The 12,256-nt window shown below is 46.3% G+C and overlaps 1 protein-coding gene across 1 annotated transcript in view; it reads right to left on the bottom strand.

Annotated features, from left to right (window-relative positions):
* Positions 1-12,256, bottom strand: part of ZCWPW2 (zinc finger CW-type and PWWP domain containing 2) — a 101,399-nt gene that overhangs the window by 42,494 nt on the left and 46,649 nt on the right. The window contains exon 4 of the mRNA XM_019533177.1: positions 6,836-6,882. Coding sequence (XP_019388722.1) covers positions 6,836-6,882 — 47 coding nt within the window. The remainder of the gene's footprint in view (positions 1-6,835; positions 6,883-12,256) is intronic.

The following is a 12,256-nucleotide window of genomic DNA, read 5'->3' as shown; positions in this document are numbered from 1 at the left end:
GAGCTAGTGGTCCACACCTGCCAGTGGTCAACTGAACAGAACGGGCAGGGCCTGGGTCATATATAAACCCCAGACCTGGGGCCAGGAAGGCAGTTCCCTGCTGGCAGCCGAGGGGGAAGGAGCTCTCCCAGAGCAACCAAAGGGGAGAGGCCTGACTGCAGGAGCAGCTTTTGACACTGAGGGACGGAGTATTCCCCTGTATGGTTTGAATTATGTTGTAGCCGGATGGCCGGATGGCTTGTTGCAATCCAGGGGCTTGTGCGTTGTTAACTGCTATATAAGACCGGTGGTTTGGGTGAGGCTATTAGGAGATGGAGGAGGCCTCATAGGGGACCCATAGCAGTGTGGGGACCCCAGCGCTAGAGAGGGTGCAGCATTTGGGGTGCACCAAACCAAGCACCAGGGAGGCATAGAGCAAGACAGGGCCACGGAGAGCCCAAGCACCAGGGAGGCACAGTGCGAGACAGGGCTGTGGGGAGCCTGAGCACCAGTGAAGGCACAGTGTGAGACAGGGCCACGGGGAATCCAGGGAGTACCAAGGGGGCCAAAGTATAATAAGGCCCAGATTGAACAACGCCAGTTCCATCTGCAAGGCTTGGGGCATGGTAAAGGCGTGGTTGGAGCCACCCATAAGGCGAGGATACCCCAAAACACCCATTGTGACATCCATCCTGGAGCAGGACCCGCCAGGAGTCCGGGGACCCATGGGGTCCTGAGAATCAATTTTGACTGTGTCCAAGAGGACTTAGAGGCAGCCTCCCTATCAATCATTCAATCAAAGACGTGGCAGACGAGAATTGAGGGTACCCATTGGGCCAACTTGGCACAGTAAGGGGACCTTGGGAAGACCACGGCCATCCTACAGGACCCTGTCCTGTGACACAGGAATTTAAAAAAACAAACAAACCACAAACCAATTTTGTCCAATTTTTCTGATCAAATCAAAGAAACCTAGGCACCTTATCCTAGGAGCAGATTCAAGGGGGTACAATTGTACCCCTGCCCTTTCATTCTTGCTCCACCCAAACTTTAAAACCAACTACCTGGGAGGGGCAGTGGCATTTCTATTCAGATAGTGCTGAGAGAGTTAACTGACCTCATGGCTATCATCTCCCAGATTCTTCTTAATCTCTCTCACTTCCACAGGTGTTAACAACCCTCTATCCTTTTTTAATGGTCTTGATGTTGCACTATTCAAACTATCCTTTCTTCTGTAATTTTCCTAGGATCCTAGGATCCTATTACCAATCCTAGTAATGTTTCTCTTCTTTTTTACAGCCCTGCAAACTGTTTTCAGCTCTAGCTAAAAAACTTAACTCAGGTGTGTCAATTTACCTCAGATGTAGAAATGACTGATGGTGAAGTATTGTAGACACTGTCAAGACGCTCAAGAAAACTAAATTTTGTTTTATGAATCTGAATAAGATTTATATTTAATTATAGTTATTACAGGACTAATGAAACAATATCCTTTGACCTCTTTTCCCTTCCCCACAGGTACCTTGGACACATTGGGAAGACCCAATATCCCCCCATTTCAGAGAGTTACCAAACATATTCTAGTTGTTTCCTCTGCTGTACTGAACACAATGACAGCCAAAGATGGCCCTGACCTTGTAGTCTCATTGATTTGTTGCCTTCATCTGGTCGGGGCAACCTAGGTCACAACCTCTTTGGCCAAGGATAGCTGCAGCAGTGTTCAAATTCCTTCTTCTAGTGTTTACTCCCTGCCACGGAGTGGGGGAGAGGGGGCCAAAAGGGAAGCCAGGAAGGAAGCAGACACTAGAAGGAGGAGCCTGCACACCTCTGCTGCTATCTCTGGCCAAGAAGAGCTCCCCACAAGACTGTTTCCCACAGCTCCTTGCTGGAGTAATCTGCTACTTAATTCTAAGATAAGGCTTTGTTTTCCCTATGCTGAAGGAGGGGAAAAACTGGTCTTGGAATTAAGTAAATACATTATATATGCTGATTGACCTTTTCTCTAAATGTCCACAATTTTGCAACATTCTTCCTTCCAGAAAGATTTGTTTACATTACTGCAAACTCTCCAGAGTTTTTCTTTCAAGCTGCATTAGCAAAGGAGACAGAAGGAACAGAGATAAAAAGGAGTAGAGAGATATAGGAAGGCTAGCACAAAGACAAGCTGTGTTCATCAGGGGGAAAAGAAGAGAAAAAAATGAAGAAAAGAAGGAAGCCAAGACAGAAAAAAAAAGATTAAGACAAAAAGTGGACACACACGGGAGAGGATCTAAGTGGCCATGACCTAGATCAACAAGAGAAAGCAATCTTCCTTTATAGTGTGAAGGACAATAAGGCCACTGTGCCCGCATCTGCTCTATTGTACACTCCCATGCCACCTTCGCCCGAGCAGTTGATCTTGCTTGCCAGGGTCCCACGTGCAGACCCCAGAGGATACCTCAGTTGTCTTCCAGGAGACCCCCAATTCTCCTGCCATGACTTTGAATGGTTCTTCAGTGGAGGGGGTCCCCTTTGGAGCTGCCTCTAGGGCTGTCATGCATCTCAGTGGGTGGTCATGGGGCTGCAACCTCCCCTACACCCCAGCCAGGCGCCACACTTTTGAGACAGGCCTCCAAGTCTAGTTTGCGGCCAGCCCCCAGTGTCTTCCCTGGTCTTCGTGTTGCCTCATGACAGCAACCACGCTGGGCACTGGCCGAACTCTGGTGGGTGGGCCTAGAGACCTTCGACTTTCAGGCCTGTCTTCTCTGGTGCCATTAGCGCCTGCTCCCAGTGTGCTCCTGCACAGCCTCTCTCTCTCCCCTTCCATGGGGTCCCAACCACCCTCGCCTGGTGCTGAGGACTCCGTTCATCTACCCTCACAAAGGGGATGGAAATATATGGGCCCTAATGGGGACCACTGCCACTGCCTTGACCCTAAACCCCTCATTCCTGAAACACCCATTGTGACACAGAATGAACAAACCCACTACTGTCACTACTGGTGAGGTGTAGCTGAAAGGAAAGAAGAGGGGAAGGACCCTGAAGGAAACAGAGTGCCCACTGTGAGCTCTGTACACCCTTAGCACCCTCAACGCCCTTAGACTTGTGCACCCTACAGGTCAGGACCCGTGCCTTTGCCCCAGCTAGGGTCCCTTTCTCTCCCTCTCCAGGCCCTGCCTCCACTCAGGGCTATGGCCCCCATCACCTATGATTGGGTTTGGCCGCTGGTTCTCCCTGGGGTTACCACAGGTCCCTCCACCAGCTCCTTCGGCTCTCGCCGGGCTTCTCCAGTGAGCAGCTCCTGCCGCAGTGACTACCATAGCCAGATTTGCTGCCAGCTTCCTTGCCGGTGTCTTCAATCCCCATCGATCCCCAGCTCGGGGATCTCCCGCTGCTCCTGTTGCTGCAGCCACTGCTGCTGCTGCCTTTGCCAACCTCTCCGCCAGCATCCTTGATCCCCGGTGGTCTTCCCTGGGTCAGGGATCCCCTGCCACTTCCGCAGCTGCCACTGCCACTACCATCGCCGCTGTCACAGCTGCCGTCACTGCTCTCGCCGCTGCTGCCTGCTGTCTGCCACGGCTGGTCCCCTCTTGGCCAGTGGGTTCCTGCCAGTTCTCCAGCCCTCGGTGGCCTTCCTGTGCTTTTGCAGCCCCCTTTCATCTCTACCTGGTGGCGTCCCCTCATGATGTCACCTGGCCCCAGCTGTATATGGACATGGCTTACAAACTGCACAGGCGGTTTCTCTCCCCGAGCTTCCTTGCTCCTCCTGGCCCCTGGAACAGGTAAGTTATTATTTTTTTCTTTCTTTTCTTCAGTTAGGGGTTTGCCTCTGGGCGAGGCTTCCCCGTTTCCCAGTCCTGTGCCTCTGACACAGTCACCTTGAATTCTTCTTTGCCTTTAAGTGTGTGGAGGTTGCTGGGAATTCCAAGAGGAAAAGAGACAGCATGCCAGATGACCCATCACTGTGAGTTGTATACAGCCACAAGCCACATATTTGACACCCCTGCTTTAAGCAATCTACATATTCCTTGGAAAATGAAGATTTAGCCAACAATTTTCCAAGCCAACTACTGTCATTAGATCTCATGATACCAACATTCTCTAGATCTCATAAAAGCATGTTCTCTTGATACCAAGCTATCCATATTTGAGATCTGATTTTTAATGTTTGTATTTCCCCCAAATATGAATGCTGTTAAAGGGAGTTATTTTTCTGTCCCATATTTTTTAAAGGATTTCAAACATTTTCCTCTTGAAAAACTTTGTCCTCATCATAAAATTAAGAGGTATATCCACCCCAGAATACCTTGGTGGTTAGTAAATTCATCTGAGATGTGAGAGTTGTATTCAAGTCACTGCTCTCCCATTCTCTTGCATCCCAGTTGAGTAACCACCTGAATAAAAGAGTCAGTTTCTCTCTCTCTCTTATCCAATGCATAGGGAATGTATTAATGCAAAGTGGAACAACTCCAACATGACTGACTAAAGACCATGCAATAACAGCAAACAGCATGGTGAGCAGGGCACACACCTAAGACTTGGGTTGCTATTGTATGAGACATGGTGAGGTGACCTCACCTGGAGTATTATATATAGTTCTGGTCACTCATTTTAAAGATAGATGAATTTAAGCTGAAAGAGGTGCAGAAAAGGGATACTAGAATGACCCAAGCAAAAAACAAGAGGTAGTGGAAAGAGCTTGGTTTCTTTAGCCTATCAACATGAAATGTGAGAAGGGGTGTGGCTGTTTTTTTACAACTAAGCTTGGTGACAAACTCCACTGAGGGAAAACAGGTATTTTATCTAGAAAACAGGAATAATGCAAGAGTAAATGGGCAAAAAAATATCCACGAGTCAACTTGCCCTGGAAATAAGAAGGGAATTTCAACTAATCAGTGAACTGAGCTTCTGGAACAGCCTTCCAATTAAAATGGTGGGGCCAGGCAATCAAACTAACTTTCAGATAGAGCTTTATAAAGTTTGATGATGTGGTTTCCTGGTTATTCATTAAAAGATTTTGTTCGTCTTCTCAGCTCACAGAAAGGTGGCAGTCGGGACTGCTGCTCTGGTCACCATTCCCCAGTTACACTACTGAGATACAAAAGTACCAAACTGAAGTTTCAATTTCATGTTACAAGTATCTTCAGTTTTATGGTATAGGTACTAAAACCCCCATAGAACTGAAACTGTATTCTGGAATTTTGAAAAACAATTAATATTTTTAAATATCATACCTGAATCATGATTGCAGTAATATCTGTGTTGCAAAGAAATGTTTTAGACATTGTTACACAATAAAAATGGAAAAAATACTCTAATAGGGCATGTCCAGATGAGCATGAGCCCATCTGTGGTGCTGCAAACCGCAAGTGCCACACATGCAGACATTTGTGTGCTGCTGCTTTATGGCACAACAGGATTTTTGACACCGGTAAACCCCTGGTGGTGTGTGTGGCGGCAGCATGCACCACCCAAAACTGAAGCCTGGCCAGCCAGGCCATACTCAGGCTTCCAGCCAGGCTCCGTGCACCGGATCACCACTGCCAGAGCCTTGGGAGACCCCCAAGACCCCAGGCAAGGCTGCTGAGGCCAGTCCAGGTGTTGGCCCCAGAGCTATACCCTACCCAGAGCAACTTGGCGGATGCCGAAGTGCACATACATAGATGTTCCCCACAGACAAACAGCAGTGACACGACAATGTGCCACTGCTATTTGTACCTGGGGAAAACACACGTGTGCCCTTGTGTGGAAAAGACTTACCCCCATCAGATGAAGAAAGGAGACCACAGGATGCTGTGCCAGAAGCGGCGCACAGTTAAAATGTAACCACAGCACTCCTGCCTGCTGCAGCAAAGAAAAAAAAAAAAAAGAAAAGAAAAAACTGAGAGTCAGACAGAGTCGGGATTGGCTTCTACGTCAGCATAAGCATGCTTTGTAACAGCATGTCGGGGCTGATTCATGGCCCAGAACACTGCTGCCAGGATAAAAAGCCCAGCAGGGAAGCAGCAAGAAGGACCGGAAGCGGAGTCCCCGACAGGCTTGGAGGGGTCACATATTGGAAGTAGTCCCAGCCCAGGGACGTAGTGGCTACCCCAGGAAGGGGTTTTGCTGGAGAGACAGAGCCAGGGACGGTTCTATAATTTATTGGAAGGGACTCCATGGGATACAGGGACCCACAGCTCAGACTGGACCTCAACAGAATCAGACAGAGCAGGTACCAGCAGACAATCAAGTCGTGACAAGTATAAGATGTCAGTAGAGAGTGAGACATCGGGGAACCTGACAGCCAGTAACCAGCAAGATGCTTAAGTAAGGCAAGGTGCGGCCAGGATCAAATGGGTCAAGTAAGGTACCGATTCAGCCAAGGTAAATCTCAAGGTATAAGATACAAAAGAGTGCATCATGATCATCCTGGAGATACAAGCAACAACATCTTTGGTTGGTGTTAGGTGGGGTATAGGGGAGGCACAGCCCCAAGCAGGAAGGGCAAACAGAATGACCAGAGGAAGGTGCCAGGTGGGGCGGCATAAAACATCTTCTTCTCCACAAAAACTGAATTTCCAAAGACATGGCAGGTGAGACCCCACCTGAGACACCGACTGAGATCCCATCCGTTAATAAGCTTGTTCTTCTTTTAAAACAATGGTGAAACCAGAAAGATCCACACAAAACCAACGCACTGGTGAAAGGCATGGAAAACTGCACCTTGTCTGGACACACCCATACTGGTTTTAAGTATGTAAAAATTTGAGGATCAAGCAATGGTTGATTAAGTAAATGTCGACAAACATGAAAAAATATCTAGCATATAACTTTTAATCAAAAAACAGGACAAGGAAATTGTTTTAAGCACATATTTTGTAAAATAAAGTCTTACTCTCCTCTTAGATAGCTCTGTGTCATTACTGGCATCTGTTTTGCCCCCTGAAAAATAATGCAAACAAACAAAAAAAACCTGAACATTATTTTTGGCAAATAAATTGATATTATCTATATCTTTAAGTATAAATATAATAAACCTGTGTGTGTGTGTGTGTGTGTGTGTGTGTGTGTGTGTGTAGTGAACCACTATTATGTCCAACAAGCTAACTTCTTAGATATATCCGTATTAGCAGCAGGGCTAATTTAGAACTACTCAAGTATCTCTGACAATGCACCATACCATATAGACACAGACTATTAAAGCTTTAATTGATTTATAAGGCCACATTAACAACATTAATCAAAGAATGAATATGAAATTATTTTAGGCCAGGTTTTCATATGATAGACTCTCTTATTGATGCAAATAGCATTAGATGATCAAGTAAAAATAACAATGTGGCCCTTTATAGTTTTTCCTACATGTTTACTACTAAGAAAAAAAGAAAGATTGGGGTTTTATCTTATATAAAAAGATGGATTGTTCTTGAGTAAAGATAGGGATTGTGAATCAAGATGTGAATGAATAAATCATTTGTTACTACAGTCTTGTAAATGGATTAATAAAGGTATTTCTATATTGCTTTCCTGCCAAGGCTAGGACTGCCATTAAGTTAAATCTGCAAATAAGTGTGCAAATAAATCTGTGTTCTTCCAAGACTGGCTTTTAAACAGCACACAGCCTCAGTGCTCTTCAGCTCTGTGCCTTCAAAGAATCTAAGAGTTTTTTTTCTGGGATGTGTAGTCAGGACCACTGTCAACCATAAGCAGTGCTGGGCTTAGGTATGTACAAAGTCAGAACAAATGGGTGGAGCTAATTTTCTTGATGGCATTTTCAGGCTCAACAGGGAGGCAGTATAATCATGACTGAAAACAGCTGTACTCTTTAGACATCTGTATGCAGTCTAGATTATGTCTCTAGCTTTCGTTATCAAAATTATCCATGGTTAGTTCTATTAAGTGCCAGATCCATAAAAAGACATAAGGGCATTTTTACATGTTTTTTCCGACGTGGCACTGGGCACTTTTAATTAGCAAGCCATGCTAATTAAAAGCACCCACGTCATGTGCATCAGTGGCACAGCGCATCCCCTTGCTGAGAAAATGGCGGTGGGGTGCTTTGAACTAAAGCACACTGAATGTGTTTTATTTCAAAGTGCAACTGCTGCCATTTCCTCAGCATGCAGACACACTTCACTGCCGATGCACTTGATGCCCGAGGATGCCAGAGCACATCATTTCACAATTAATCAAGTCTGTTCCAATGCACTGGATTTCCAGGCATTGAAGCAAGTTCCCCACATGTGTCTAAGTGCCTTAAGCATGTAAAACAAGATTTAGGTGAATTTTGGTCACCTTATGTCAAACTACAATCCAACTGCAGCACTCTAACCTTAAGGGCAGCCAAAATTCACTAGGTACTCCCCCCTGCAGCCTGAAAACTCCCTAGACACCAGTAGCTGCAGTTCTGTGAATGTGATGAACTGACACAGCCTGAGCAGGTAGGTCTTCCTAGCTCCTAAGTCTCCTTGGAATCCAAAATCTATGCATAAGAATATCAATATATTCCATAACACACTTCATTAATGAAAATATGGCATAAAACAGTTCTACAACAGAACTTTATTTACAAAATGTATTTTTTTATGAAAGGAGCTACTGATTTTAAATCTACTTGATAGTTTCAGTCCAGATATGCTTGGACTCCACATCTTTAGCATTTTTCAACAAGAACTGATTGACAGGCATGAAATTTCCTATAGTGACAGAGAAGACACGGCTTTCTAATACCCTCCTCTAGGTACCATCACTGGAACAACTTACTGTTCAGGTAAGTAGTGAAAATACAGAAAAATTACCTAACCAGTAGCTAGAATTATTTGCGATGTGTTGGCCATATGCACACTCTACTCTGGGTGTTTGTGTGCCTCAAACATGAAAACTTTTTATCTTTTATCAATATACAAGCACCCTGCCACTTCTTGTGCTCTGCACTTTCTATTCTTCAGTTTTCTCTCAGCAAGAGATTCCCAGAATAGTAGAGACTCCAAGGATAAGGGGAAGGAGAGCAAGATGCAGAATGCACTTATGGATGACATCTCAAAAAACTCGTTACTGATAAATATATATATTTTTTGCCTTCAACTGTTCCTCCATATGCACATTCTACTGTGAGCAACTCCAAAGTAATATCACCTACATATCATGTGGGTCTCAGAGTCCTAGATAAACAACAACTGTAAGACTGCTTTACCAAACGTAATTTCCAGTCTCAGAGTTTCCACAGTAAAATAGCATTTATGATAAAGGTTCATATGAAGATCAGGTAGCTTCTATAGAGTCTACCAAAGGCACCAAAGGATCTGGTGGAATGCACTCTTACCATCATTGTCAGATCCACTTTAATAACAAGATTACAACATACCTGTCTGAGATCCAATTAGAAAGACTCTGGGTGGAAATCACTGTGCCTTTTGAGCCTACCATTATGGAAACAAACCAAGCTAACACAGTCTGATAACTGGCAGCTCAGAATGCCAGCTAAGAGAGGGTATGATTTTCTTCCAAGAAAATTCAGTCCCCTTCTTGTTCTTTGGTGTGCTATGAAACTGTTTTCCTTTCACTGACTACAGTTGCCACAAGAAAGGAAAGTGGAAACCCCAGACAGAAAAGCTTTGAATCCCTGGAAGATGCCTGATATCATTTGTAAACCTTCCAGGCTGTTGGAGCAGGGGTAACAATTCTGCCACATAACTCTCTCATGATCATTATTGTTTCATTTATAAGAGCGTCTACCTAATGTGGTGCTGCGATATCTCTATGAATGAGTTCATTAACCTCCTCTATGGTTGTGTTGCAAGAGGAATGAAAGATAATCCAGACCAAGGGAATGCATAACAATATCTAAGAGAGAATGCTAATTGAAGAGAGAGGAAAAGTGGACCCTGACTTGGCTAGAAAGCCACCTGACAGGCCAGGAGAACCTTTCTTTACAAAAGAAAAGAAAAGATGGAGACCAAGAGAAAAAAATGGGAAAAAGTGAGTCTAACTTAGTGAAGAAGTTCACTTTTCACTTGTGAATACAGTTGAAGGCCCTATATGGTCTAAATCAGGCTGCAGAAGCTCCACCTTGAACCAAGGTGCTATAAAGGAACTGAGAAATGAAAAGCACAGAACATTCTTAATATCCTGAATGTAGGGCATGAGAAAAATCAGGGCACATGCAGGGCATATTTCTAGGGCTACAGGTTTCCAAGCTTGAACTAGTCATATGTGCACCCAGAGCATAGATGGGCACAAGCGCTCATAGGAGAACAAACACTGACTTTACTGCAAGAAGAACTGAACACAGACTCCTTGATCCAGACATCCTTCAGGAACAGAACAAAATAATCTACATCAAGCTATCTGAATTCATAATTTTTCTGTTGTTGGGAAAAAGTAAGAAGGAATGCCTAGGAGATGTTGGCTTCATGGTCTACTTAAATCTGGCCATGCTTCCAGTTCAAGGACTGAGATGATTTTTGATATATTTCAGTTACCCTTATCTCTAAAACAGAACAGGTACCTGGATGGAACAAAGACTACAGGTTTGAAGCTCCAGGGCATTCTCCGACAGGTATGAATTGCTAACAGATCAGTTCTTCAAATGTAGGGTGACCATAATAATTTTCAGGAAATTTTAGATGAAGAGGGGCATGCCAGGAAGTATGCATGCACAATCATACACATGCACACGCATGTGCGCATGCACTACCAGGGGAGTATGTGGCAGTGCGTAGGTCCAGAGCAGGTGTCGGGAGCATAATGCCTTTGTCACTGCAGCTGGGGCTGCAGTCTGGGGCCAGGATCCTGGTGCCTTTTCCATTGGGGCTTCTGGCTGGGGCCAAGGACAGGGTGGGGCACTGGCCAGGCTGGGGGCATTTACATGGGCTAGTTCCGGCTGCATTCAGGCCACATCCTGGCGGTGCACCCCTGGCCTAGACAGGAACAGCCACCCCCCAGCTTTGCATCCCACTCCCTGGTTCAGGCAGGGCACAGCTGGGCCAGGTTGGACTCTCCACACGGGGGCTGTGATGCAACTGGCCCGGCTTGAGGGTGCATGACCAGGATACAGCTAGAGGTGCCATGAGGCGGCCAGAGCTGTGAGTCTGCATGGGGCAGACAGAGCCCACACAGCACACTCACCCCAGCCAGTGCCCCGCACCCAGCCCCACTCCGGTGACAAAGTTTCATAGTTGGTAAGGTCAGAAGGGACCCGAGCAGATCAAGTCAGACCCCCTGCCATGGGCAGGAAAGAGTACTGGGGTCCAACAACCCCAGCAAGGTGTTCATCCAGCCTCCTCTTAAAGAGCCCCAGAATAGGAGCCAACACCACTTCGCTTGGAAGTTGGTTCCAGATCCTAGCCGCCTTGACAGTGAAGTAGCGCCTCCTGAAGTCTAGTCTGAATTTACCCTCTGCCAGCTTGTGACCGTTATTTCTAGTCACTCCTGGTAGTGCTCGGGGGAACAGGCACTCCCCCAATGCCTGCTGGTCCCCTCTGAATAGTTTGTAACAGGCTACTAGATCCCCCCTCAGCCTCTCTTGTGGAGGCTGAACAGGTTCAGGTCCTGTAGCCTCTCCTCGTAGGGCCTGTCCTGCTGCCCCTGATCATGCGAGTGGCCCTCCTCTGAACTCTTTCCATGTTGTCCACATCCCTCTTGAAGTGCAGCGCCCAGAACTTGACGCAGTACTCCAGCTGCCACCTAACCAGTGCCGTATAGAGGGGGAGGATCACCTCCTTGGACCTGCTCGTGATGCATCTGTGGATGCATGACAAGGTGCGATTAGCCTTCCTGACTGTGTCCCCACATTGGTGGCCCATGTTCATCTTGGAGTCTATAATGACTCCAAGATCCTTTTCTGCCTGTGCTGATGAGAAGGGAGTTCCCCAGCTTGTAGGTATGCTGCTGGTTCTTTGTCCCTAGGTGCAGTACCCTGCACTTGTCAGTATTGAATCCCATCCTATTCTCACCCGCCCACCCCTGTAACCTGTCCAGTTCCAATTGCAGCCTGCCCCTCTTTTCTAGCATGCCCACTTCTCTCCACATCTTAGTGTCATCCGCAAATTTGAACAAGGTGCTTTTCACCCCCTTGTCCAAGTCACTGATGAAGATGTTGAACAGTGTGGCCTGAGGACCAAGTCCTGGGGAACCCCCCTTCAGGCCGAAAATGACCCATCCACCACCACTCTCTGGGTGTGGTCCTCCAGCCAGTTGGCGACCCATTTGACTGTGTAGGTGTCAACGCCACAGTCCCCTAGGTTTTTAATGAGAATGGGGTGAGAGACAGTGTCGAAGGCCTTCCTAAAGTCCAGAAAGACTACGTTCACTGCTA

Source organism: Crocodylus porosus, unplaced genomic scaffold (assembly GCF_001723895.1).
Source record: "Crocodylus porosus isolate Cpor-Errol unplaced genomic scaffold, CroPor_comp1, whole genome shotgun sequence".
NCBI lineage: Eukaryota > Metazoa > Chordata > Crocodylia > Crocodylidae > Crocodylus > Crocodylus porosus.
The sequence above is the reverse complement of the archived record's forward strand: the minus strand, read 5'-3'. Positions and strand labels throughout refer to the sequence as shown.